The 27,936-nt window shown below is 37.6% G+C and overlaps 8 protein-coding genes across 15 annotated transcripts; 5 read left to right on the top strand and 3 right to left on the bottom strand.

Moving 5' to 3' along the window:
* Positions 1–720: 720 nt before the first annotated feature.
* On the bottom strand, positions 721–1,680 carry LOC125581307. The gene has a single exon (XM_048746477.1). The coding sequence runs from the start codon at positions 1,678–1,680 to the stop codon at positions 721–723; it is 960 nt and encodes a 319-aa protein (XP_048602434.1).
* Positions 1,681–8,559: 6,879 nt separating this feature from the next.
* LOC106380743 (probable pectinesterase 53) lies at positions 8,560–11,113 on the top strand. The gene is made up of 5 exons (XM_013820570.3): positions 8,560–9,033; positions 9,639–9,828; positions 9,922–10,128; positions 10,376–10,611; positions 10,816–11,113. The coding sequence occupies exons 1-5, from the start codon at positions 8,666–8,668 to the stop codon at positions 10,961–10,963; spliced, it is 1,149 nt and encodes a 382-aa protein (XP_013676024.2). The 5' UTR covers positions 8,560–8,665; the 3' UTR covers positions 10,964–11,113.
* A 114-nt stretch (positions 11,114–11,227) lies between these two features.
* Positions 11,228–13,017, top strand: LOC125581308. Of its 2 annotated transcripts, none has more exons than XM_048746479.1 (2): positions 11,228–11,446; positions 11,571–13,017. In XM_048746479.1, exons 1-2 carry the CDS (start codon positions 11,377–11,379, stop codon positions 12,017–12,019), a joined length of 519 nt encoding a protein of 172 aa, XP_048602436.1. In that variant the 5' UTR covers positions 11,228–11,376; the 3' UTR covers positions 12,020–13,017. The 2 variants fall into 2 exon arrangements, with proteins under 2 accessions (XP_048602436.1, XP_048602435.1); XM_048746478.1 differs by having other exon boundaries at positions 11,273–11,446; positions 11,566–13,017.
* A 136-nt stretch (positions 13,018–13,153) lies between these two features.
* LOC106380741 (probable glutamate carboxypeptidase LAMP1) lies at positions 13,154–16,505 on the top strand. The gene is made up of 10 exons (XM_013820568.3): positions 13,154–14,185; positions 14,421–14,488; positions 14,566–14,647; positions 14,726–14,818; positions 14,907–15,059; positions 15,133–15,201; positions 15,272–15,359; positions 15,459–15,631; positions 15,741–15,857; positions 15,929–16,505. Exons 1-10 carry the CDS (start codon positions 13,292–13,294, stop codon positions 16,220–16,222), a joined length of 2,031 nt encoding a protein of 676 aa, XP_013676022.2. The 5' UTR covers positions 13,154–13,291; the 3' UTR covers positions 16,223–16,505.
* Positions 16,506–16,518: 13 nt separating this feature from the next.
* Positions 16,519–19,170, bottom strand: LOC106380742 (mitochondrial dicarboxylate/tricarboxylate transporter DTC). Its single transcript, XM_013820569.3, has 6 exons — positions 18,783–19,170; positions 18,366–18,449; positions 18,088–18,149; positions 17,630–17,991; positions 16,926–17,140; positions 16,519–16,831 (listed from the first exon to the last, which is right to left on the bottom strand). The coding sequence occupies exons 1-6, from the start codon at positions 18,900–18,902 to the stop codon at positions 16,775–16,777; spliced, it is 900 nt and encodes a 299-aa protein (XP_013676023.1). The 5' UTR covers positions 18,903–19,170; the 3' UTR covers positions 16,519–16,774.
* A 141-nt stretch (positions 19,171–19,311) lies between these two features.
* On the top strand, positions 19,312–21,252 carry LOC125581309. Of its 6 annotated transcripts, none has more exons than XR_007318973.1 (5): positions 19,312–19,767; positions 19,841–20,063; positions 20,354–20,467; positions 20,703–20,903; positions 21,080–21,252. XR_007318973.1 is itself a non-coding variant. In XM_048746482.1 (5 exons), exons 2-4 carry the CDS (start codon positions 19,965–19,967, stop codon positions 20,811–20,813), a joined length of 324 nt encoding a protein of 107 aa, XP_048602439.1. In that variant the 5' UTR covers positions 19,312–19,767; positions 19,841–19,964; the 3' UTR covers positions 20,814–20,856; positions 21,080–21,252. The 6 variants fall into 6 exon arrangements, 4 of the variants coding, with proteins under 4 accessions (XP_048602439.1, XP_048602440.1, XP_048602438.1 ...); XM_048746482.1 differs by having other exon boundaries at positions 20,703–20,856; XM_048746483.1 differs by lacking the exon at positions 21,080–21,252 and having other exon boundaries at positions 19,841–19,872; positions 19,976–20,063; positions 20,703–21,043.
* An 86-nt stretch (positions 21,253–21,338) lies between these two features.
* LOC106425817 (tubulin alpha-5 chain-like) lies at positions 21,339–23,430 on the bottom strand. Its single transcript, XM_013866535.3, has 5 exons — positions 23,171–23,430; positions 22,877–23,091; positions 22,604–22,803; positions 22,020–22,528; positions 21,339–21,931 (listed from the first exon to the last, which is right to left on the bottom strand). The coding sequence occupies exons 1-5, from the start codon at positions 23,281–23,283 to the stop codon at positions 21,616–21,618; spliced, it is 1,353 nt and encodes a 450-aa protein (XP_013721989.2). The 5' UTR covers positions 23,284–23,430; the 3' UTR covers positions 21,339–21,615.
* Positions 23,431–25,875: 2,445 nt separating this feature from the next.
* LOC106380737 (tubulin alpha-5 chain-like) lies at positions 25,876–27,868 on the top strand. Of its 2 annotated transcripts, XM_048746486.1 has the most exons (6): positions 25,876–26,137; positions 26,217–26,431; positions 26,505–26,704; positions 26,781–27,289; positions 27,378–27,498; positions 27,584–27,868. In XM_048746486.1, the coding sequence occupies exons 1-6, from the start codon at positions 26,025–26,027 to the stop codon at positions 27,740–27,742; spliced, it is 1,317 nt and encodes a 438-aa protein (XP_048602443.1). In that variant the 5' UTR covers positions 25,876–26,024; the 3' UTR covers positions 27,743–27,868. The 2 variants fall into 2 exon arrangements, with proteins under 2 accessions (XP_048602443.1, XP_013676019.1); XM_013820565.3 differs by having other exon boundaries at positions 25,877–26,137; positions 27,378–27,868.
* Positions 27,869–27,936: the final 68 nt, after the last annotated feature.

Genomic DNA, 27,936 nt, shown 5'->3' on the forward strand with positions numbered 1-27,936 from the left:
TGAACTTTCTATGATTTTACGCATCATTGTAGTTCCTGGGTGGCCAAGGCGATCATGCCATAACGTGAACTCTTCTGGGTTCCGTTCTACTACAAGATTTGATTCGATCTCATCGATATAAGTATGATGTAACCCCGAAGGAAGCTCTGGAAACTTTTCCAATATGTGTTTTCTGCCACATTTCTCAGAAGTTACATACATGTATTTCTTTCCATCCTCAGTTGCAGACTGAGTATCATATCCGTGAAGATATATGTCTTTAAAACTCAACAAATTCCTTTTAGAACTTGGAGAATATAGAGCATTATTTATGGAAATTTTGTTCCATTCGGTAAAGTAAAGTTTGCTTTACCAGTTCCTTCAATCACGTCTGCAGGACCTGATATTGTATTGACGACAATTCTTGTTGGTTTTATATCAGAGAAATATCTCTTTTGTCTCAGAATAGTGTGCGTTGTTCCACTATCTGGTATGCATATTTCACGAATCCGTTTCTTGGATTTTGCTTCATTACCATTCTGATCCATTTCTGAAATTGTCATAAATATAAAAGGAAACATAAAATTCATTCATATAAGGAAAAACACAATAATTATACATTAAGGTGATGTTAAAACATCATTATTTGTTTAAAACAAGAAATGTAATAATTATACATGGTAATACTGAAAACTATTCAATACTCTTATCATAGGCATTTCGATTCTCTTCAGGAGTAATCTAGTCCAGCTCATTAGCGAAGTCGGAGGATTCAAGGTATGAAGTCCCTTCAACATTTTCTGTGAGGTTCACCTCTTTAGCCTTTCCTTTTATGGACTCTTGATATAACTTGCACAAATGTGGGGGAGTACGACAGGTACGGGACCAATGTCCCTTACATCCACATCTGTAACATACAGTCTCACTTTTCTTTGTGGTATCCTCTTCGGTTTCTTTGCCTTTAGGAGGTTGTTCAGATCTAACCCATTTGTTAGATCTAATACTTTTAGGATAGTAAGGCTTTCCACGTTTGTTGTTGAAACGCCGACCACGACCTCGGTTGGTCTGGTTTCTCCTTCCCGAATATTCTACCGCCGTAGCATTCACTTCGGGAAATGCCTTGGCTCCCGTAGGTCGGGAATTATGGTTTTTGATTAGTAACTCATCGTTCTTTTCAGCCAACATGAGTGTTACCATCAATTCAGAAAATTTGGTGTACCCACATTTTCTGTAAATTCGGGATAAGACGTTGTGTTCTTTGTGGAAAGTATTATATGTCTTGTCAAGCATTTCTGCTTCGGTGACAGGGTTACCACAATATTTTAATTGTGCAACTATCCTCAAGATAGTGGAATTGTAATCTCTAACCCTTTGGAAATCCTGAAACCTCAGGGTTTTCCACTCTTCAAGAGCGTGAGGGAGATTGATTTCCTTTTGATTATCGAACCTATCTTTCAAGGCTTGCCATAGTACGGCTGGGTCCTCAACGTCTCCATAGTCGTGAGTTAGATTCTCATCTAAATGCTTCTTCAGGAAGATAATCGCTTCGGCTATATGCTCGGGTGGCGATTTGTTACCGACTTCTATCGCTTCGGTTATCTTTTTTATTACAAGATAAGGTTTCACATTTGTGACCCATCTGACATAATTTTCGCCGGTTACTTTCAGAGCCGGGAACTGGAGTTTCTCGATGTTTGCCATTTGTATTTCTAAAACACAAAATAATAATTTTATTAGAACTTCATAATTTAAAAACCGTTTACATTAATCATACAAGCAATTACAAGGAGAAGCGATGTAAAGAAAATTAAACCGATATTCATCTTAAATTCACTCGGAGTAAATTCTCCAACGAATAAACCATAAATAGAAACACAAATAAAAATGGCACATAAAAACAAAAGTGTGCGAATCATCTTTCTTGAAATGGAAAATCGGAGGAGAGCGATTTGAAATTTTTGAGAGAAGATGAAATGTTTTGGATGATGAAATGGAGTGAAAATGAGTTGTATTTATAGGTGAAAAACACTGTTCAAAACCGTTGGAGAAAGGGGAAATTTTTGAAAAAAATTTCTTTGTGACCGTTGGGGTTAAATCGAGTGCACCAAAAATTAGTCTGAAAATATCGTATTAAACGGTCAATCAAATCTATAAAATTTCATAAAAGTAAAAAAATATGACAATAAAATATTTATGTTATGACAACAAATCATGCGACGGCTCAGCCGATCAATGCAGAGTAATAAATAAATTATACGGCGGCTCGGCCGACCAATTAATAATAAACAGAATATAAGGCGGCTCAGCCGACCAATAAATAATAAACAGAATATGAGGCGGCTCGGCCGACTAATAAATAATAAACAGAATATGAGGCGACTCTGCCGACCAATAAATAAATTAAATTACTAGTAAATAATATAGGCGGTATTCCGGCCATTACAACATAATATAAATAATAGTAGAGGCGGTATACCGACCATTATAACAGGGTATAAATGATACAAATAAATTTTACCGAATCGCAGAGTGATCGTGCTGATAACGTGTTATAAAAAGAACTGGAATTTTATTATATCGCAGGAATTTAAATAAGAGAAAATTTTATACCCGTAGATAGGAGATAACACTGATGACAATAGAGAATTTGTTATTAAGAAGGAGAAGAGATGATGTCTTTCTTCGAACACAAACGTTCGTTTATATAGACATGAAAAAGTAGGATTCACTGTGCAAATAGTACAGCGGGCCCTACTTCTTTATATATATTCAACGAAAACGGCTCATCTTATCTTTTGTCTTTCGTAACAGAATTATTGTTTCTTAGAAAGAATAATCAGTGGCTCAAAAATATATAATCTAATCAGTCTTGTAGAAATAACGTACAGATAAAGTAAATAAACTAATTTTAAAACTTTTTAATGGATTCTTGATAAAGGATACCAGACAAATCAGTTGTGCAAGACTCGAACCGCTTATCTATGGGTATTTTAATATAATATATCTTTCGACCGTTGATTTCTTTCCCCGTCGAAGGGGTCCCTTGCTACTCTTAAGACCATTACAATCCATCTGTATAATAAGGAAACACATTGGAGCAACAACCACATTTTTTTTTTACGAGGCTTCTAGTTCTACTGGTAAATGCTGAGTGCCGGTGTGAATGTCATAGGTTGAATCCCGGCCACTGAAAAATTCACATGCGGAACCCCAACGCCCGAGACCGAAAACCGTTTACGGTGACCCACATGGTGACCAGTTCGCTGGTCCTTGGTCGTTTCGGTCTCTAGTCTGGACCACTTCGGAAGGACTAGGTTACTCGGTTATCAAAAAAATCACATTTTTTTCTATTTTAGAGATCTCTACTATAGAAATGAGTTGAAAATGGTCTAATAAAAGTGTTAATAACCTCGTGAAAAAATTCTCAATTGTCCTTGCATATCAAAATGTGCATGTAGGCATTTGCCATTTTTATCAACTGCTAAATATTAAAATTCCATTTCAGATATATGCTTGTTCAACCTGAACATTTGCAAAAAAAAGTAAATTAATATTTATAGAATTTATTTTTTGGAATAGTTTTCTTTTGTCTTTCTTAAGTTCTTTCAAAAGTTCCTTTTTAATCTTTGAATTGTTTTTTTGTGTGAATTCGATTAAAAAAGTGGTGTTGTTGTGTGCCTTTATCTTCTTTAATTATTCTAAGAGCTGTACACTGTAATGAATTTTATTTATATAATAAACCTTTGATTTAGAAAACATCGCTATTATTAAAACTAGGTAAGAAACCCGTGTGATGTCGCACGGAAACTCATTTTATAAAAATGAATATCCACATATTTTGATATATATGTTTAATACAAAGATAGTCATAACAACTAAATTTCATTTCCAAAAATAACGTAATATGCGAATTTGATATAAACATATATACTCAAGTGAAAAAGAAAAAATAATCATTTGTATATTTTCTTACTATTAAAAACTAAAAGATTTTCCGCTGCTTACCTTTTTTTAAACTGACTATTTTGGTTTAACAAAGAATATATATATTTTGAGTGGAAAATTACCTGGATCTATGACCATTTTGTCTAACTCGTTGAAGATTTTTTATTCACCAGTTATTTTTTTTGTAGAATAATGAAAGGAAAGTTGAATCTATAACATAGTGTTAAATTGTATTTATAGAGGAACGAAACAGTTATTAAATTAATTGATGAAAAGACATGACTCTTTTAACAAATTGTATTTACAGATGAACAAAACAGTTATTAAACTAATTGGTGAAAAGACATGACCTTTTAAAATGCAACTATTCATTTCGGACGGGTTTACTGCGACACATATTAGGTTGGATGAAGACATTATGATGGCCGGCATTGTATATATTCTTGACTGGAGCTTTTCATTATTATTTTCTGTAGAGACCACAATTGGTAAAAGGGAATATGCAGTTTTTCTCTGTTGATCAACAGCGGAGTCAGGCCCTTGAAGCACATGCTGCTTCATTTGCCCAGTTCAAGGTGAACTATCCGGTTCTTTTTTGTTTTCATTATGTGGTCTGATCTTGAATTGTAGTATAACAAGCAACATTATTAACGATAGGTCCCCGGGAATGAGAATCCTTTTATTCTTATATCCTTTGCAAAGTAAGAGCTTTAACGTCGGACAGATAACATCAAAATTGAAAAGATTTAAAGGTAGAGACTATTTATAGATTTTAAAAATATATTTGAATAGTCACAACCCTTCAATTTGAATAGTCGCATTCTTCTAATTTAAAAATAGTTATTTTGAAAATATACTTATAAGAATAATTACAACTTTTCATTTTTTAAAAGATAATTATATGAATAGTCACAACTTTTAGACAATTTTTAAAAACTATATAACCTTCCATCATAGAACTTTTAGAAAATGCACAACTTTTTGTACATATTTTACAAAAGACACAACGTTTCAACATAAGTGGATTCACAGCCTTTGGAATTAATTGGGATTGCTATTATTAGTAGATATGTATAAAGTAAGTAAATAAAATTTATAGATTTGACGAATGAAACTATTTGTGCATATTGTATATGGTTGTTGGTGAATTGAAGTTTCCAGACTTGATGAGATCTAACGTACGAGGAAATAAAGAACCATGAGAAATAACACTTTTGAGCAGAGGTTTCGCTTGAGTGTTTAAGGAAATAATATCAAGAAGATAAAAAGAAATTTAGATAGATTTTTTTTTATCAAATTGAGTTTTGACAATAGTTATGCTATTTTTTTTAAATGCTATTTTATATAAAGACAATAAGAGTCATTTCAAATCATCATTCACCTACGCTGCAACGTCATATGGCTATTCTATTAAATATTTGAGTTCCCTGCCTTTTTCTTTAACACAAGTTCCATGCCTATAGAGGACAAGATTTCTCATAGTTTTATTTATATAGTTCGTAAATCAAATAGTATAAAAATAAACAAGCATTGATGGAAACAAAACAACAGTCCACGAGAAGAGTGTTGTCCCCACCAGAAGCCAACAAGAAAGGAAATAAGAGAGAGTCACGGGCACTGAAAGACAATATCAATTGATAGAATAAAGTGCCACCTTAATTGTGTGCACAGAACTTTTCGTGTTTTACATCAGAATCTCTCAGTGGACTAATCACCAATATCATCACCCTTGCAATATAATTTATCTTCAGTCCATTATTGTTTTAGGATGGTGGCAGCATGCGGGTTTGGTACGCAGCTAAGAAAATAACGGAAAGAATGTTATCTACGTCGATGTGTTAAAGCATCCACAGCGATATATGAAACTTTTCTTTAGGTTTTATTGAAGTAGTTAGTGCTATATATACACCGTTATGTTTACTGGTATGATTTAAACCATATCACATGAAACCAAAGAAACATTTGTTAGCTTTAATTTGTTAAAATTCAAAATCATCATAATTCTTTTGGGAGCTTTGTAGAAAATAGCAGTATCTCAAATCAGTTGGTAAATAAAACACTTCTTTTACAAATGTCGAACAACATTTCTGTTGGGAGTCTTATAATAAATAGAAGCATACACAATCTATTATATTAAAAGGGAAGTAGTCTTGATAAATCTACTTATAAAGGTTAAGGTTGTTTGGACCTTTATTTTTTTTTATTTTTTGGTCTTTCTTATATATTATATGTTATCCCTATTTAATCTAACTTTGTTATCAGTAAAATAATCTATTCTATTAAAATGGAAGCAGTCTTGATAAATCTACTTATAAAGGTTAAGGTTGTTTGGACCTTTATTTTTTTTTATTTTTTGGTCTTCCTTATATATTATATGTTATCCCTATTTAATCTCACTTTGTTATCAGTAAAATAAATATTATTAATTGGGCTTTGGGCGTGTAACTTAAAAAAGATAATTTAACTGATACAACCCATTCAGAAAAGAAAATTATAAATTCAATTAACTTTTTTTACAGAAAAAAAAATTTAACCAAATTAACTTTAGACCCTTTTTTTACAAAATTCCAAATTATGAAGACCATTTTATACATAAATACATATAAATGTAACATTATTTAAATTGTATGGATTTCTAATAATAAAATATCTGCCACAAACTGATTTTTTTTTTTTTAAAAAAATTGATAATAGTTTGATAGAAAATTAAAAAAGGAAAAAAAAAATAATACTTGCTTCACTATTTTGGTAGATTGATAATTAATATATTTATAAATAAACTTAACAATATTTGTTAAAAGAAATTTCTTATACAAGTCAAATATATATTAATATATCAAAAATTTATAAAACAAAAAACAAATTATATTTTTTCTCAGTGGGTTAATAACGGTCTTTTTGATTTTCAGATAGTTTTACTATATTCATTTTATTATATTCTATTCCACTATATATGAGTTACTAGATCTTACGGTTCGACCACAAGTCTGATTCGGATATGAAAACATTATACCCGACTGAAATAATAATAATAAAGCAGCTTTAAATATTTTAGATATCTAATAATAAACATAAATTCATTTAATATTTGAGTTTACGGACACCAAAAAAATATCCGCGCTTCTTAAGCGCGGATCAAAATCTAGTAAATGAGAAATACATATTCTGCAATAGTTACACACAAAAAACTATTAGTTCCCTAATCTTTAGTAAATATATACAAGTAAATAAATTTACATATATTTATTAATTAAATGAAGAAATACATAAAAGAAATATAATTAAGTAATCAATCCCTTAAAATGTATATAAGTCAGCCCAATCTTTAACAATTGTTGACAACCCATCGTCTTTAACCATTAAAAGCATCAGCAATGGTTTAGTTTCTCAATTAGTATATTAGACATAAAAGAATAACATAATTGAACACTTTCATTAAAACTTAAATAGGAAAAAACTAACTTTATTATGTGATGACACATAGCAAAACAGTGTCTCGTATTCTCTTCAAATATTTTTTTAAAAAGAGGTGTTTCTCTCCATGTCTCTTACTTTCTATCATCTTCTCTCTTCTTTTGTATGTTGGTGCTAAGGCCATTTCCAACAGCAAAATATGATAAGAGTATCTAACAAACAAAAGAATTGAAAGAAATGAAAAAAATAGGAGAGAGATTAACAATCGATTCTTAAAACACATTCTACAGAAACCTCATGGGAACTTTTATGTTTATGTGTTATTATATGAATGGTCTCTTTTTCTCAAAGTAATTAATTTTTTTATGTAAAATTAAACTGTATTAAAATAATAATTATTTAGGGCTAAGGATCTAAAAATAAGAAACTAACCGATAAACTTGCTCTAAAAATTGATGTTTTCACTTATTCGTAAAATAAAGCAATAAATGAAAGTAGTAAAAAATCAAGAAAAAATATATCTTAAAATGGATTAAACATCCAAAATAGTAAAACTTTCAATACATATTTAAAATAGATTAACTTAATAATAAAATTACAATTTTATTCCAGTTACAAATTTGATTAGACCTTCATGCATAGCTAATCGTACAGCTACTCAAAGAAACTGTGCGAGATAATCTCACTGCAACTACTTTTTAGTGTCCATGTTAGCTTCATATTTATGTTAGTTTCCATCTCATCAATGAACTTAACTTTTGCTCATGTTCAACACCTCTTTCTTTTTTTTTGTTCACCATTACACAGTTGATGCAACTTTCATTGACAACATAGAGTCTCTTTTTCTTTGCATAAAATTGAATTCACATATGATACATAACTCGTGATTTCCTTTTGTCTTGACAGTATACAGTATAGTAAATAAGTATGAGTATCATATAAATGTGGGCTAATTCTCTTTTCATTTTTGGTTTGTTTTTCCCTTTATGTGCTGAGTTTCTATAGCTTAATAATAGAATCTCTTTATTATAAGAAAAAAATAATCTCTTTATTATATTTTTTTAATTTGGCATTCTGCTAGGCTTCTCATTCTACGTGGATGTGAATGGAACCGCCCCGTGACCTCTTCCCTTCTGTCACTTTCCACCTAATTCCATTACCGAAGAACCAAACACTCGACCACCTCTAAATAACATACACATACATGTATATATACATATACATATTGAAAAATCACATAAGCCATATATCACTGGCCGTAATTTTGTATCTTTGGCGAAACCTATAAAACAAAGAAAAACCTAATATATTGATTCTTGTCGTATAGATGCCCAAATTCAATTCATCACAAGCTCCCATATTGTTTTTCCTTATTCTCGTTATTCTACTTTGTTCAACGCAAACACAATGCCACACCAAAGGTCTACGATTACGACCAAGAAACCAGACGAATGTGAACACGACGAGTCAGAGACAAAACCCTGAAGAGGAATTCATGAAATGGGTCAGATTCGTTGGGAGCCTTAAACACTCGGTGTTCAAGGCAGCCAAGAACAAACTCTTCCCTTCATATACACTCACTGTCCATAAGAATCAGAATAAAGGTGACTTCACTAATATCCAAGACGCCATTGATTCTCTTCCTCTCATCAACCTCGTTCGTGTCGTCATCAAATTTCATGCTGGAGTTTACAAGTAAGTATAAGTTTTTCATTGTTTTTAAAATAACAGCTCTATATATCAGGTGAATAGTACGAGTTTTGGTGTAATTACTGTTTAATCAAAACATATATTGGACGATCTTTTTTGTTATAAAGATCAAGAAATCAATTGTGTGGTACATTTTGCAATTGATGAAAACCAAATTGGTACCACATCTTTAGCTTTATCTTCATTTAAATATATATATATATATATGTGGATGTAACTATATTCCGACAACCTGGACCGTAGATTCTGGAGTTTGTCTATTAACATTTTGCAGTTTTGCAATTTGTTTTGGCTCTATTTATGAAATGATAACATATCTTTTCCTTTCGTCCTTTCCTTGCATTTGCATGAGCCAAAACTAATAATAAATCTGAAAGTCTAAACACCTATTGCCAATAAAGAGATGTAGCCATCTCTCTCAAAATCAACACTATAAGATCACGTGAAACCAAGAACTTTTTAATACGCCTCAAAGGTTGGATTTATTTGTATTATATGTAACAAATTGATTTATTTGCTATAGCTATTTTTCTTAGATTTGTAATTAAATTGAGAAAATATAATAACACTGAAAGGGGAAATGGGTGTAGGGAGAAGGTGAACATACCCCCAATGAAGTCATTCGTAACAATAGAAGGAGAAGGAGCAGAGACAACAATAGTGGAATGGGGAGACACAGCACAAACACCTGACACAAAAGGCAATTCCATGGGCACCTTCAACTCTGCTTCTTTCGCCGTGAACTCACCTTTCTTTGTCGCTAAGAACATCACTTTCAAGGTAACTTGCAACCATTACCATAATTGATGTGTTCATAATTTCATTTGGATGGATAAGTTTTGAAGCCCTATTGGCGGTCTTATATGTATGTAGAACACGACCCCGGTCCCTTTGCCAGGCGCGGTTGGGAAACAGGCCGTGGCATTGAGGGTGTCAGCGGATAATGCTGCATTTTTCGGGTGTAAAATGCTTGGTGCTCAAGACACTCTCTATGATCATTCAGGAAGGCATTACTACAAAGACTGTTACATTGAGGGATCTGTTGATTTCATCTTTGGCAATGCTCTTTCTCTCTATGAGGTAAACATTCTCATCTAGACATGATCGATGATTTTGAGGGCTAGAAACAATTTAGTAGTAATACTAATATATTTAAAAATAATTTCAGGGCATTGTAAGTTATAACGATTTTGAGGCTATAAACGATTTAGTAATAATAGTAATATACTTGCTCGACCCGAGTCTGGAGTATCTTAGAACATTCTCTACACTTTTGTAAATAACATAAGTAGATTGCTTCTTGCTCTAAAAATTGGTGTTTAATTAGGGATGTCACGTGCATGCGATAGCGGATAAGCTAGGAGCAGTCACGGCGCAAGGGAGGAGCAGTATGCTAGAGGACACAGGATTCTCGTTCGTGAACTGTATGGTGACAGGGACAGGAGTTTTGTACCTTGGGAGGGCATGGGGTCCCTTTTCAAGAGTCGTCTTTGCTTACTCGTATATGGATAACATCATCCTCCCTAGAGGCTGGTATAATTGGGGCGACCCTTCACGTGAGACGTACGTAGACTTTACTCCTCTTTCACCGCACTGCTATTTTTTCTTTAGATTATATAACCAGACTATAGTCTACTGTAGAATTCTTGGCTCCAAAATGATTGCAGATGGCATCAAAATTATCGTTCATAAACATATAGAAACAAAAAGGTGTAGATAATAATAGTAAAAAAATGTATTATAGATGAAATCAAATGTGTGATGCAGGACGGTGTTCTATGGTCAGTACAAGTGCACTGGAGAAGGAGCAAACTATGCAGGGAGGGTGGCTTGGGCAAAAGAGCTCACTGACGAAGAAGCTAAGCCTTTTATTTCTCTTACCTTCATCGACGGTTCTGAATGGATCAAACTCTAACCATTACTCTCTCTTTTTCTACCTAGTTAATACTTAATAGTATAATGTACATTTTCCCTTTTAACTATACTATTTAATATGAATAATTCACAGACTTATGTACACCTCACAAGGCTCACATCTTTTGTTCATCTTCTTTATTTGTTGTAATTTTGGTTATACATACAGTATCAAAAAGAAAAACAACTTGATGAAATATTGCTCTCAGTTTAGTTTCAGTATTTCAATAAACTGAGAGTCAAGACAAGGTCATGTTGGAAGCTTACTTGGGTAAACATATCTTCAACGTTGCGGCTTGCAATGGAGGTTGACTGAGTTGAGATCACGCAACACTAAGTCAGCTGAGGAGCCGGTTCAGTTGAGCACGGTTTTCAGTGGTACATCTTGGTTCGAATGCGCTCAAGCAAGCGAGCATGCTATTGGCTCTGTTCCGCAGTAGAGAGAGTTATCAGGTGGAGGAGAGGGACGTGTGTCTCATGTTAGGTTAGCACTCGACCTCTCATAGCCACTTTAACTCGGTCCCCTTTTGTCGCATTGGTTTACTCATAGAAGACAAAAGGTATTTGTAATGACTTTGCTTGAATGATGGTACAAAATGTCAGTTTAGGTAATGACACTAATGGAGAAGAGTTTGCCCCTCTCTCAGGCCCGCATCCCAAGGCGCTGTTACGATGGATCTCCCCTGCCCCAGCCAAGCCGCTCTTTCCTCTTCCCTCTGAAGTAGCTCTGCTCCTCTCCTTGGCCAGGATGGTGGCTACCCCGTGTCTCCGCCCCCCTCCAGATCCGCCGCCCCGTCGAGTATGTACGCTCCGCTTGAAGCTCTCTTTCCCGTCATCCCTCCGGAACCACCAGACCCCCCAGACATTTCTCTCCTCCTCGCTTCCACCGTCACGTCTCAGTTTCGAACTTTTGTCTCCTCATCTCCGATCTGCCTCGCCGGACGATTTGAAGGCATTGGTGATCTCCGAGCCTCACCGTCTCAACCAGGCGACGCTCCCCGCCACGAAGCTGGCTGCCTCTACGCCGGCGAAAAACCCAGGCCTCTCATTTCTCTGATTTAGCGTGCTTCTATAGATGGGCTGGATGCCTCTTCTTCTTGGGTTTGGGTCTCAAAAACGTTTGAGTCCAACATAATCTACTTGGCTTTTGAGAGCCCAATATCAAAGATGGAGCCACCATTGCCCACTAATTTAGGGATTGCAGATCCGAAGCTACGTCTTTCCAACAGCTCCCCTACGTCTCCGTCTACATCTCCATGGCTTGCAGCCTCACTGTCTCCTCTGCAGCACATCAAAGTCGCCGAGCTCAGCTCCACAACCTATGTACATCATGGTACTTGTCCTCTCATGCTTAACTTGTTAAAGTTTGATGAAGAGCGTCTCTGGTTGAATTTAATGGTTCCCTGGCCTCAACACGGTAATGTTGGAGGATGGAGTCCCTGTTTGAATTCAACCACCGCCTACCCATCGACTACCATCGAGCTTATGTATCAAGTCATAAAGGTCAAGGTCAGCCATTCTTTAGAGTCGGTTTCAACCCACCTATCAACAAAGCCAAGAACTGTCACGATGAGTCTCGTTTATATGGAAATAACATCCGTTGTTCATTCCAGCGAGTGCTCTAGAACCGGAGTTCATGGCACAGTATCAACCGCCTCACCATCTGTCTCTTCGAACAATATGTTTTCCGGCACAGTTGAGATTCACCTAGTCTCCCGGTTTATCATAGTTGGTATAAGAGCTGATCTTGTTTGTTTAATGAACTGCATAGCCAAATCTAGCTTTCCAGTGGGCTTATCACCAGTGTTGGTGTTCACCAACGGTCTTCAAACCCGCTCTTCAGGGTCCCCTTTCATCGGTTGTTGTACCGACATTAGTATGTTCTTAGGAACATCAGTTTCAGGGTTTCAAGTAAAGCATGTCTACGGGTTTCTCACCCCTTTAACACTTCTATCGCTTATTGTAGTACTTTCCGCTTTCATTTAGCCGTCGAATTCACTTTCGGTTGTAACTGTCTAAGTCGTTTGGACATCTAATTTAATATAAGAGATATAAGAGATTCGCGACAAAAAAAAAAAAAAAAGGTAATGAGTCTAATGACACATATCCCAACCGAACCATTTATACCCATTGGAGTCATAAATGTGATTAAATATAATAAAGTATTTATGCATTCAGTGGGAATAAAAGTATCTCACTTTTCTTTGTTAATTTAAGGTTTAGCTAGCCTATAGTTGTTGTCCCCACCATGAACAAAGCTTAACATTAAAGTAACTACGAAGAAGAAGATGATCAATTATTGCGAAGGTCAACTCCTAAGCAACCATTGATGTCGAAGTCCACAACATCTCTCGCCTTCCTTCTCGCTGCTCTATCTTACTTCCTCCTCTATTCTCCACCAAAACCACACTACTACCACACTCTTTTCCTCTCAGCCTCCTTCTCCGACAACGCTTCCATCGCCTTAAACCTCCGCACCCTCACCCGCCGCCCCCATATAGCCGGCTCAGTAGCCAACGCTGAAGCCGCCGCCTTTGTCCGCTCCGCCTTCACCTCCTCCTCCCTCAAAACACACCTCGTCTCTTACCAAGTATCTCTAACCTACCCACTCCATCGCTCCCTCCTACTAACACCAAACGCATCAGCAACGCCAATCACTTTCACTTTAGAACAAGAAGACGTGGGAGACAACCCTTACGCAGAAGAAGTGACTCCCACGTTCCACGGATACGCCAAGTCAGGCAACGTTTCAGGCCCCGCGGTTTACGCGAACTACGGACGAGTTCAAGACTTCGCTGGCCTTAACGTCTCCGGAGCCGTCGTGGTCGCGAGGTACGGGAAGATTTACAGAGGAGACATAGTGAGGAACGCGCACCGTGCGGGAGCCTTAGGCGTTGTGGTATATACTGACAAGAGAGATTACGGCGGAGGAGGAGATGAGTGTTTTCCGGCGAGTAAATGGATGCCTCCGAGTGGTGTTCAAGTGGGTAGTGTTTATAATGGGTTGGGTGATCCGACGACTCCTGGGTGGGCAAGTGTTGAGGGTTGTGAGAGATTGTCTGAGGAGGCTGTGGAGTTGAGCGGGGACTCTCCGCTTATACCTTCGCTGCCTATCTCGGCGGCTGATGCGGAAGTGATTTTGAAGAGTATCGTTGGAGATGTTGCTGATGGAGATGTTTATCCAGTGGGGCCCGGACAGGGAATCTTGAACCTAAGCTACATTGTGAGTTTATGGGTTTGTGTCTGTCGTTTGTTAGCTGCGACTGACTTATCAGTCGCTGATAGATTTTCAGCTGGTCGCAGATTGTTGTTCGTTTTAGTGTTTGTTCGCTAGACTAGTTGCAGGATCGTGTGATATGCAAACGAACAACATTTAGTCTCATGCTGCATTCGGCATGTAAATGAACAGGGTGTTTGTGTTTTTTTTTTTAAGATTTGAACGTTGGGTTTGGTTTCAGGGGGAAACTGTTATAGCTAGGATTGAGAATGTTATTGGAGTGATTGAAGGTGAAGAAGAGCCTGATAGGTAGTACCATTCGCACAATATGAGTGAAGCTTAATGGTTGTATTTGTAGATAGATTACTGACTTTGTGTTTGGTTAGATATGTGATTCTTGGAAACCATCGAGACGCTTGGAGTTTTGGAGCTGTTGATCCCAACAGTGGGACTGCTGTACTTTTGGAGGTGCGTAAAGTTTTATATGCTGAATTTTGTTTTTGAAATGGTTACATTGCAATGAGAGAGATGTTGAAACTAGTGTAGATTGCACAAAGGCTAGATAAGCTGCAGAGAAGAGGATGGAAGCCTAGACGGACGATTATTTTTTGTAATTGGGATGCTGAGGAGTATGCTCTGGTCTATACTCTCTACCTCACTTTGTAAATGCCTACTTTTGTAACGTTTAGAGCAGCAGAAAAGTTTTAATGTATACATTTTTCTGTAGATTGGTTCAACAGAATGGGTAGAAGAAAACAGAGAGATGTTAGCTTCGAGAGCAGTGGCCTACTTGAATGTAGATTGTGCTGTATCTGGCCCAGGGTTTCGTGCTTCTGCGACTCCACAACTCGATGAACTGATCAAACAAGCGGCTCAAGAGGTACTATAAAGGCAGTTTCAACAAGCATGCATGTGGGTCTTTTGAGCTAGTCTTGAATGGTAACTATCTACAGGTCCAGGATCCAGATAATACTACACAAACCGTCTATGATTCGTGGATAGGATCAAGCAACTCTGGTGTGGTAAGTGAGGCTAGATTATGAAACCATTCGTGTCTTATGGTAAGCTGATTTGTATTACTTGGTTGTGAAGATTGGAAGATTAGGGGACCTAACATCAGACTACGCATCATTTGTGCAACATGTTGGTGTTCCAGCAGCTGACATGCGTTTCGGAGGAGGTAAGTGTCTGAATCAGCCACTCACACTTAACACTAGATGAGCCAAACACCATGATCTGTTGTATAAACACTATTTGAAAAATAACCATTTTATAATAGGCTATCCTGTCTATCACTCAATGTATGATGACTTCACTTGGATGGAAAAATTTGGAGACCCTATGTTTCAGCGTCATGTGGCCATGGCTAGTGTTCTAGGTTTGGTCGCTCTTCGGTTAGCAGATGAGGAAGTATTACCATTCAACTATGTCTCCTATGCAACAGAACTCATGGTAACTTTTTTTTTTTTAACTCATGGTAACTTCTCTAGAAACATATAGTCAAAGTAGTTTAGTGAGAAAATAGATTGCTGTAATGGTATTAATATACATGCATAAACAGAAAAGTGCAGAAGATTTGGAGAAAGATAACTTGGGCCATGGCATAGATGTTTCGCCGTTATTCAAATCAATCCAAGATCTGTATACATCTGCTCAAGGAATACATATAGAGAAAGAGGTATGGCTAAGTTTGAAAAATTCGACAAGTTAAGTTGGATTACTGAGAGTTAGTTTCACTGGACTGTGCAGGGGATTAAGGGAGCTTTGAAAGCGAGAGAGCTCAACGACAGGTTAATGATGGCGGAGCGAGCTTTAACAGATAGAGATGGACTTTCTGGGAGAACATGGTACAAGCATTTGGTATATGGACCAGCTAAGTACGATGAGTATGGATCCGAATCATTTCCTGGAATTGATGATGCAATAGATAATGCAAAGAGGGTTAAGACCAAAAATTATTGGGGACTTGTTCAGCATGAGATATGGAGAGTCTCTAGAGCTATAACACATGCATCACTTGTCTTAAAGGGTGTATTGAGATGATATATATCACGAATGCTCTTGTTACTCTGTTCTATCACAACGTTGAAACATACTCATGACATGTTTTCCTCTGGTTCCTCCACACTGTTCCTCCACAAAGAAGTTGTCTCAAAATAGGCATGTTGCGTTCCCGACAGCTACATGTGTGTGTTGTTTTGTAATCGGCAGAGTTTTGGGCGCAGAGTGCTTGTCTGCTGCTGATGTTAATGTTTTGTGTTTCAAAACGAAATAATGGAGACTCTGCACTAGACCTTATGAATGTAGAAACAAGCTTGTCTTCCAACTTCCACACATCATTAACCAAGTAAATAAAAATATTATTTCGATGCATCAGTAGCTTTAAAGTTACTTAATGGCCAAAAATCTTAAACAAAATTTAAAAAATTTAAAAGTTCACGGACCAATCAACGACGAACAAAAAAAATATCTAAGTCTCAAATAATGCTTCAAGGCATGTATATTGTTAAAAAGGTAAATGAACACAATTCCAATTGTGTTTTCGTTCTTCTCGTCTTATTATTGGCTCCGCACTTCACAAGGATGGCTTGAAGATCACATACCAATGGTCTTTTGGAACTTAGTAATCTGGTTTAGGAAGATCCATGTCATCTGCCAAAAAGAAAACACCCGATCATCAACCATCTCAGAGACAACCCTGAAGTGAGTCTTGAAATAGCATTTTGAAGAAAGGAAGAAAACATACCATGACGTGAGGCGCGATCCTGACGCAGTACACAGGGAAACCTGTGTAGAATTTCAGAGGTCCTCCTGATTTTAAGGTCTGCATGGCACAGTCGAGCGAACCCGTGTATGGATATTTACCCTGAGCGTCCGGTTGCATTTTCTGGATCTGAGTTTTAACAAAGTCAAATGGAAGACTGCACGCCGCAGCACAGAATCCTGAAACAGCACTTGCTCCTGCCAAAGGGACACAACAATCACAGACAACCATCAAATACAGACCTATTTACGTGGGAATACATCACCACAGGACAAAACTGATAAGGTCTTCCCGTTTAACTCTGGTGAAGAACTATTACAGCTAGTTTAGAAAGTTGAGCAGAAAAAAATGTAGTTTTTTCAGCTCAGCAATATACATTACAGTTACTATAGAGCTGGAGGGTTAAAATGGAGCAAGGAGAATGCATTCCGATCAATTTGGGCAATGGCTGAGAGTTTAGAGACTCCCTTCACTAAGCATATTCTCTAGTCTAGTTCTATACTAGACTTCAATAAGTCAAACACAATTGTTTTATGTATGACAACACAACACTCGTTGTATATGTAAATTTACAAAGAAGATTCTGTGCTTCCTTGGCTCCAACAGCTATCTACATTTATTTGAAGGCGTAGCAGAAAAAAAAAATATCTTTCTCACTGTATGAGAGATAGGGAAGAGAAGATTACCTACGACTGTGGAAGTCTCCCCAAGACCAAGATTATCTCTCATGTATTCAGCACTCTGATCATAAGAAGCAAGCATTCCCATGTTCAAAGCCATAGCTCTGACCACAGTAGGACCACAACCTTTCCAAAGTGCCAAAACTCCTTCATCAGCGCTAATACGGTAAAGCGCATGGAAAGCATTGGTATAGTTCCTGCGCTGAGCTAACGGCAAGGTGTTATCAGCTTGCATTCTGATAAGCGCCAAGTCAGCTGGACTACCAACGCAAGCACCGATTGCACCAGCTGTCAGACCACATAGAGCCTTCTGGTACAGAGGTAGCGGCTTCCCATCGTTAGCCTCAATTGCTTTTGCAGTCAGCATCCTGATAATTTCATTGATTAGTAACATAACGCAATAAAGAAACATTCATCTAGATGGGCTCATGATATAACACACACAGAGATGATAATTAACTTACTTGAAGGATCCAAGACGGGCTGTGGTGTAAGTTGCTTGCCTTAGCAAACCAGCAGACAATCCCTATGGGAGAGAGAGAGAGAGAGAGAGAGAGAGAGAGAGAGAGAAAAACTTAATAAAGCTCAGAAGAACTGTTGTGGTTAGCAAGAAGACAGAGAAAAGATTGTTGGATTAAAGATCAACCACATGAACACATATAAGTAACTGTTAATAAGCTTCAATACCAGAAACACCAAAATAAAATGAATCAAGATAGATCTAATAAAACAAAAACAATACCTTGTAGAAAGCACCAATACCATCATTCTTCAACATGTTCTTGGTCACACTGACTGCAGATCCCTGACCTAGTTGAATCCTCACCTTAAAAAAATAAATAAACACATTTATCAATTCACATCATCCATATCCTGGTGAAGGATTGTACATTGTGATGCACCATGGAGCTTGATTCAAAACAACAAAATAATCCAGATCTGTAATTCAAACATTTAATCTATACATATCAACAGCAACAGTTCAACACACAAACGATTATAAACATGTTCATAGAAAATGAAACTAGATTCTCGAACGAAAACCAGATCTGAGGGAATCCAATCGGATCTGACGAACAATGTGAATATCAGTAAATGAAATTAAGCAAGAAGTATACTCAAAACCATGAATCGTGTAATCGAGAAACATTTTACTTACCTTGATCATGTCGATCGGCTGGATAACGCAAGTGGCGAGCATACCGGAGGTACCGCCATTGACGAAGGGCTTCACGGTATTCCAGACACCAATCGGAGCTACTTTTTTCTCTTCCGCCATCTCCTCTTCTTTTGGGGGATAGAAACTGCGAAACTAGGAGAAGAGAGATTCCGCGCAGAGAGAGAAAGAGAAACTCACTTGGGTGGAGAGGAAAGGAAGCAAGTAAAGCTTTACGTGCTTTTATATAATCCCAACAGTGCCCAGCTTTAACTAAACCGCACCAAACCCATTATTTTTGGATTATATCGTTTGAGATCTGAATCTATTTTTTTATCTCAATTTTATTAATTTTGGACTTCCATTTTTGGATTTAATGCAAATCCGTAGGTATTTATTACGCACTCACTTGAGTCGGTGATGAGTCTCGTTAAATATATGTAATCAATCTTAAAATTAGATAGGGAAGTCCGTTTCTTTTTTTTTTTCTTTTTTTTTTTGTCAACGGTCCGTTTCTAATTTCTGGTTATCAAAGTTGAATTTTGTTAGTATTTTTTGGGTCCAATAGAATTATAAATTTTGAATAGACCTTTTGTTTTGCTGTATTATTTTCATTAAATACGATTGTTTTGGCATCTTTCACGCCGTAGTAGGTAGTGGACCAATAGAGTTTTAGATTCTATTGCAGATTTGATAATATTGATGCCAATGTGTATAAGACCATGATTATCGGCAATCCTTAATGGGGTTTTTAAGCTATATAACTGATTTAATTAAATCAAAAATAAATAAAAACCTTCTTACCGATCCTTAATTAGTAATTTTGGAGATCGATCCTTAATGGGATTTTTTCTTCTCTCTTTTTTTAATCCTCTTCTCTGTCTTTGTCTTCTCCATCTGAGTTGATTCCATTGATTTCAAATTGTGTTGACTCTCTGTCTTGGTGACTCCTTCTGAGGACTTTGTGATTACTCGAGATGGAAACAAGGTACATAGATTCTTAGTGCAATTTTTGGCTTTGTTGACTTAACGTAACTGATCACAATCGTGTATTTCACTAGGTACCTGTATCGGAACTTGATTGTAATTGGGGGTTTGTGTGGTTCATCCTTTTGAGATTGTGATTTGAAGTTGAGATTTTTTTTTTGCTGAAGTTTGATCTTTTATCTTATTATTACTGATGGGATGATGAGAAGCAACCAATTGGGGGTTTGTCTGCTTAGCTATGAGATGAATCGTGGGTACTTTGCTGATATGAAAGAGTTTAAGGAACATGGTGGTAAGGTAATGATTGATGGTAGTAGTCACAATCAAAAGACCCGAGATTCTGGTTTTCTTTGTGCTTAGCTATATGTATGAACAACCCCCTCTTTTAAATGAATCGTTTGTTTCTTCATGTTCTTACGTGTCTCATGTTGGAAGACATGGTTGCCTAAGACATGTTTTGTATTAAAAAAGATATTGCGTCTGTGGATTTGTTCGATTGAAAGCTCGAAACTTTGACGTATTGTGTCTGTGGATGACATGATCCGTTAGACTGGATTTTAAAGTTTGTGTCTTTTGTGAATGGGCAGGTGAAGAGAGAGTTAAGAGGCATCGAGGAACAGAGAAAGATGATGAGAAGAGAAGCAGGAGAAGTGAGAAGAAGAAGGAAAATAAATCTCACAAGCACCACCGATCAAGTACATGTAATAATACTCCTTTAACCTCTTTAGATTTCACATGCTTTGAGTGATAATACTTGAATATTTGGGCATTCGGTGGTTCTAGCTTGTGTTCAATCAATGGTTCTAGAATCTAGCTTGTGTTCAACCTCTTTAGATTTAACATGCTTCAAGTGATACTACTTGAAACTACCTTCGTTGATCACTCCAGCATTCAAAGGTTCTAGCTTTTTGTATCTCAGATACGTCTGTTTTGCAGGAAAGTGAGAGTGAAGAAGATGTTCTTGATGAAGGTGGTGATGATGAGGATGATTTGGAGGAAGAGCATGAGACACAAGTTCGTCCAGAAGCAGAGCCTGAGGTGAAGTGAGAGTGAAGGCGACGGAAGCGTTTGAGAAGAAGACCAAAAGCAGGTGAAGTAACAATGTTTTCAACATCGATTATTACTCTTCTTCCTGAGGTAAATATTTTTAATGACATTACCTATGAATATGATGAAATGTTTTACAAATTTTTTTTAAGAACCTTTACTTAAGAAACTTGCAATGGAGAACAAAAATTTAGTTGTCTCTTAACTAAAGTTTTAACACATATTTATTACTAAACAATTGATTAAGAAACCCTAATGAGTTCTAGGGATAATCATGCTTTAAAAAGCTCTGCAACAACAAGCTTGTGACTGGTGTTACAATCAGAGGGGGGAGGGGGAAGAAAAATACAAGAGGAAATAAATTGTAAAAAGACTAGAAAATATATTGTCAATATTATTTTCTCATTTATAAAAGTCATGAAAAAAACAAAATTCTTAATTTGGCTTTTTTCAGAATATATTTTCCCATAAAGGAACACAACATGGTATAACATGATTGGTATACAACATAAAGACAAAGACAAATACATGAACACTACATGGCCAGTTGATATATTTCCGACCGAGAATGTTTTTTTACATGAAGAAATAAATGGACATAACAAGAAGATGATAAAGAAAGTTTGGTACACCAAAAGCTTGAGCATGAACACTGGAACTCACAATTGTCGCTCTACAAATGAATCGAACCAAGATAAAAGGCAAATAAAGTTTACCGAACTAAAAACAAACATTTAATCCACAAGAATCACAAGGAAAAAAAACAACTCTTTGGTTGCACATTGATTGGGAGAATAATGTGTCAATACTCTTCACCTTCATCTTCTTCATCGTCTCCACCTTCAGCGCCTACTTCTTCATAATCTTTCTCCAGTGCCGCCAAGTCTTCACGTGCCTCTGAGAATTCACCTTCTTCCATTCCTTCACCAACGTACCAGTGCACAAACGCTCTCTTCGCGTACATAAGATCAAACTTGTGGTCGATCCGTGAGAACACCTCTGCAACTGCTGTGTTGTTGCTGATCATGCATACAGCTCTCTGGACCTTAGCGAGGTCGCCTCCAGGAACAACCGTTGGAGGTTGGTAGTTGATTCCACATTTGAAACCAGTTGGGCACCTACAAAACAAAACCAAAGCAATTGTGTTTACAAAACAACACGAAGGAAGGAAACAACAGCAACTAGTTCCAATCCGTGGATCATTACCAGTCGACAAACTGAACAGTCCTCTTAGTCTTGATAGTACCAACAGCAGCATTAACATCTTTTGGAACAACATCTCCACGGTACATCAAACAACAAGCCATGTATTTCCCATGCCTCGGGTCACACTTGGCCATCATGCTAGCTGGCTCAAACACGGCGTTAGTGATCTCAGGGACCGATAGCTGCTCATGGTAAGCCTTTGCAGCTGATATGACCGGAGCGTAAGACGACAGCATGAAATGGATACGGGGATAAGGGACAAGATTGGTCTGGAACTCGGTGATATCCACATTGATGGCTCCATCAAACCTCAACGACGTTGTCAAGGATGAGATGATCTGAGATATCAACCTGTTGAGGTTGGTGTAGGTAGGCCTCTCGATATCTAGGGATCTGCGGCAAATATCATAGATGGCTTCGTTATCCAAGAGGACAGCTACATCGGTGTGTTCAAGAAGGGAATGAGTCGAAAGAACACTGTTGTAAGGCTCAACAACAGCAGTAGAAACCTGAGATCAAAAAGGCAATGCATCATAACCAAAGTAGACTCAACAACTAAAGAAACATTCAATGAGATTAAGTACCTGAGGAGAAGGGTATATGGTGAAGCCAAGCTTAGATTTTTTTCCATAATCTACAGACAAACGTTCTAGCAACAGAGACCCCAAACCAGAGCCAGTTCCACCACCAACAGCATTAAAAACCAAGAAGCCTTGTAAGCCAGTACAGTTATCCGCAAGCTTCCTCACACGGTCAAGGCAGAGGTCAACAATCTCCTTCCCAACTGCAATCACATAAAACATTAAAAGCATCCAATTTTTCAAGAATCCCTAAGAAAACAAGAAACGGATTCTCACCAGTGTAATGGCCTCTGGCGAAGTTGTTAGCAGCATCTTCTTTCCCGGAGATAAGCTGCTCCGGATGGAAAAGCTGCCGGTATGTTCCGGTACGGACCTCGTCGATAACAGTGGGCTCGAGATCGACGAAGACGGCTCTGGGGACATGCTTTCCAGCGCCGGTCTCGCTGAAGAAAGTGTTGAAAGCATCGTGCGCTACACCAACGGTCGTATCACTGCCAAGGAACCCTAATTGTTAGGCTCCTCTCTCGAAATCAAGAATCGAAATGGGGGATTAGGTTAGAATATATATACCTAGGCATCATGCCGTCAGGCTGGATCCCATGTTCGAGGCAGTAAAGCTCCCAGCACGAGTTCCCGACTTGGATCCCGGCTTGACCTATATGAATGCTGATGATCTCTCGCATCTTCTTCTTCTTCTCGCAGCAGAAACCCTAATTCTACGATCTTCTTCGGCGGAGGGAGACGGAGGAAATGAAACGGTGAGCGAGACTTTTTTTAAGTAACACAAATATAATACATCTTAATAATGTTGCAAATTTCTCTAGATAGTTAATTGACTTTTTGTGTTTTTATTTTTAGAATTTTCCAGCAACTGTAGAGTGAAGAAGACAGCTTCATAAAGTGAAGCATTCTTTGGATATTAAGATGGTGTTGATGCATCGTCTGAGAAGATCGGGTTAGTAATATATATTGCCAAAGAGAATTCGAGTTACTTTGGAAAAAAAAAACATTCCATTCCAATTGATATGTGTGATTGGAGTGTAGAATGAGTTAAGGTACGGTAACCATAATGATATGTTGATAATTTAGCGATTGAAAAAGATCATGGGTATTTACAACGAGGAGCTGCAAACGAGCATAAAACTAACTAAAAGTAGCCCATAATTTTGAGATACTAAAACCCACATTCACTATAAGTCGGATTGGTATAAGTCACCGAGGTCAAGTATTACAGCACATGACACAGTCACACAAGTCCATAAAACCAACAATACGAGACAATAATTACATAAACATTTTTTTTCATGTTGTTTACCAGTAGCATTTGAAAATGCAACCACCCATTTTTACATATCCACACAACTTCATTTGAACTAACCAGACCCTAATAAAATTATAATTCTCCTAGCTCTCAGCTGCTATTGAACAATCAACTAAACTAAACCGATTAACTTCCAATCTCTCAAATTATGTTGAGCCACTAGAGAGTTAATCATGTTCTTAAATTTAATTACTCGTACTTAATCAAAGTTGATCAAATTCACATAAGGTGACCTTTCCCACTTTCCTAATCATTTATGGTCCTCTTCACCCACTCGATCAAGTCAGCAAATTAGCCGTAAAAGGAATTGTAATAATGTTGGTAAATTGAATTTGATAGAAACTCTTATTTTTGTTTTTGTCGAGATATATAAAGGTATCTTTGTTATGCAATTTGTATGTTAGTTTTGTTACGTTGAATCAAACATGAAATTTTATTGAATACTTTTTGAATCAACGATGATAACAACAGAGAGGTATTCTCGAAACAAAGCAGTAAAGAAGCTACGAGATAAGATAAAGAGACAACCATAGCTCCAAGCTGGTTAAATGAGTTAATGATGGGGCTGGGGTTTGAAAGTCTTCAAGACTTCAACCAGTTGAGACACTCCTTAGCTGACAAGTCCACCTTTTTTGGAAAATTATGGAAAATAATAGCTTTTGGTTGTGGTCTCACAATCACTCAAAGCTTAAGTCCAGCTTCACAATAACCAGATCGTGAGGTTATAAAATAGTGAACTTCTGGTTCAGTAAGCCTAATAATATTGTGCCTGTCTTGTGCACGGTTACATGAGATGTTGGGTCGAAGGTCATGAATTCTAGGTCACCGTTGATTTCATATACATCGTTGACTTCATTGGCGTATACAAAAATCAGATTATCTCCAACATGAAACTGTTTCTCTTCACTCCACTTGTTATAAAAGTCACTATCATAGATTTTCCATCATTCCGAGTCTCCGACCTTGTAGGTCTTTCTGACAAGAAGGATCTTGCTAGGTGTTGGTGGAGGAATCAGACGTGAGAGGTCATGGATGACAAGAACTTCGAGTTTCAGTCCCAATACACATTGAGCTTGATTTGAGGTGACGAAATAGTGTAAACATGGTTCCGTGAGAGTCACAACATCGTCACCTGTGTTGTAGACGGTTTTATGAAAAGGATAATCACATAAATCATATTACAGAGCACCAAAAAACATGAGTTACGTTGTTGATGTTGGGATCGTATTCGAAGACGAAAGAATCTCCCACGTGGAACTCTCCTTATGGTCGGTCTGTGCCCAAGCGTAGTAGAATTATAATTCTCCTAGCTCTCAGCTGCTATTGAATCAAGGGATCAATCCACTAAACTAAGCCGATTAACTTCCAATCTCTCAAATTATGTTGAGCTACTAGAGAGTTAATCCTCTTCTCTAATTCAATTACTCGTACTTAATTAATCCAAGTTGATCAATTCAAAATAAAGGTGACCTTTCCCACTTTCCTAATCATTTATGGTCCTCTTTCACATCAAGTCAGCAAATTAGCCCCACTCGTGAAAAACAATAACGTGAAAACCTTTATTTCGAATTTTGAAAGACACGGCGTAATACCGGTAATGGACGAAAATATCTGCAAGTTTCTAAATATGGAAAGAAAAAAACATTAAAGAGAATCAAAATCTTATATAACATGGACAATCTCACGGTATCATAATTTTCCGGTTTGGCCACTTGCACAATATATAATTAAGTTACATTCCAAAAATCAAAACCATTTCTAAACCAAAAATATCGGTTTGATTCGGTTAATGTGTTCCTTTCCACCCTTATCACAAAATCCCAAATCCGGTTTAGTTGCAAACCGGGGATAAAAATATCACACCGGCCAGATCTAGATCCAGATCGAACCACCTCACGTACTTTTGTCTAATCTCAATCTCAGTCCCATAAGGCTAGGCTGTCACAAAATTGGCGGACCCCAACCCATTTATCAAATCCCATCTAAATAAATAAATACTCCCAAATAAAATCAATAATGAAAAGAATATATCTCATTTCCTCCGTCTCCCTCCGCCGAAGAAGATCGTAGAATTAGGGTTTCTGCTGCGAGAAGAAGAAGAAGATGCGAGAGATCATCAGCATTCATATAGGTCAAGCTGGGATCCAAGTCGGGAACTCGTGCTGGGAGCTTTACTGCCTCGAACATGGGATCCAGCCTGACGGCATGATGCCTAGGTATATATATTCTAACCTAATCCCCCATTTCGATTCTTGATTTCGAGAGAGGAGCCTAACAATTAGGGTTCCTTGGCAGTGATACGACCGTTGGTGTAGCGCACGATGCTTTCAACACTTTCTTCAGCGAGACCGGCGCTGGAAAGCATGTCCCCAGAGCCGTCTTCGTCGATCTCGAGCCCACTGTTATCGACGAGGTCCGTACCGGAACATACCGGCAGCTTTTCCATCCGGAGCAGCTTATCTCCGGGAAAGAAGATGCTGCTAACAACTTCGCCAGAGGCCATTACACTGGTGAGAATCCGTTTCTTGTTTTCTTAGGGATTCTTGAAAAATTGGATGCTTTTAATGTTTTATGTGATTGCAGTTGGGAAGGAGATTGTTGACCTCTGCCTTGACCGTGTGAGGAAGCTTGCGGATAACTGTACTGGCTTACAAGGCTTCTTGGTTTTTAATGCTGTTGGTGGTGGAACTGGCTCTGGTTTGGGGTCTCTGTTGCTAGAACGTTTGTCTGTAGATTATGGAAAAAAATCTAAGCTTGGCTTCACCATATACCCTTCTCCTCAGGTACTTAATCTCATTGAATGTTTCTTTTAGTTGTTGAGTCTACTTTGGTTATGATGCATTGCCTTTTTGATCTCAGGTTTCTACTGCTGTTGTTGAGCCTTACAACAGTGTTCTTTCAACTCATTCCCTTCTTGAACACACCGATGTAGCTGTCCTCTTGGATAACGAAGCCATCTATGATATTTGCCGCAGATCCCTAGATATCGAGAGGCCTACCTACACCAACCTCAACAGGTTGATATCCCAGATCATCTCATCCTTGACAACGTCCTTGAGGTTTGACGGAGCTATTAATGTGGATATCACCGAGTTCCAGACCAATCTTGTCCCTTATCCTCGTATCCATTTCATGCTGTCGTCTTACGCTCCGGTCATCTCAGCAGCAAAGGCTTACCATGAGCAGCTATCGGTCCCTGAGATCACTAACGCCGTGTTTGAGCCAGCTAGCATGATGGCCAAGTGTGACCCGAGGCATGGGAAATACATGGCTTGTTGTTTGATGTACCGTGGAGATGTTGTTCCTAAAGATGTTAATGCTGCTGTTGGTACTATCAAGACTAAGAGGACTGTTCAGTTTGTCGACTGGTAATGATCCACGGATTGGAACTAGTTACTGTTGTTTCCTTCCTTCGTGTTGTTTTGTAAACACAATTGCTTTGGTTTTGTTTTGTAGGTGCCCAACTGGTTTCAAATGTGGAATCAACTACCAACCTCCAACGGTTGTTCCTGGAGGCGACCTCGCTAAGGTCCAGAGAGCTGTATGCATGATCAGCAACAACACAGCAGTTGCAGAGGTGTTCTCACGGATCGACCACAAGTTTGATCTTATGTACGCGAAGAGAGCGTTTGTGCACTGGTACGTTGGTGAAGGAATGGAAGAAGGTGAATTCTCAGAGGCACGTGAAGACTTGGCGGCACTGGAGAAAGATTATGAAGAAGTGGGCGCTGAAGGTGGAGATGATGAAGAAGATGAAGGTGAAGAGTATTGACACATTCTTCTCCCAAGCAATGTGCAACCAAAAACTTTTTTCAAATTAATGTTTCTACTTATGATTCTTGTGGATTACATGTTTCTTTTCAATCTTGTACAATATTCGTTGCATTTTCTTAGTCGTCCTGTGTTTTTATCTTGGTTCAATTCATTGGTAAAGCGACCATTGAGAATTTAAGTGTTCATTGTCAAAGCTTTCCTTCAACCAAACATTCATCTTCTTACAATGTCTATTGACTAT

This window comes from Brassica napus, chromosome C2, assembly GCF_020379485.1.
Source record: "Brassica napus cultivar Da-Ae chromosome C2, Da-Ae, whole genome shotgun sequence".
In the NCBI taxonomy this organism is placed as follows: domain Eukaryota; kingdom Viridiplantae; phylum Streptophyta; class Magnoliopsida; order Brassicales; family Brassicaceae; genus Brassica; species Brassica napus.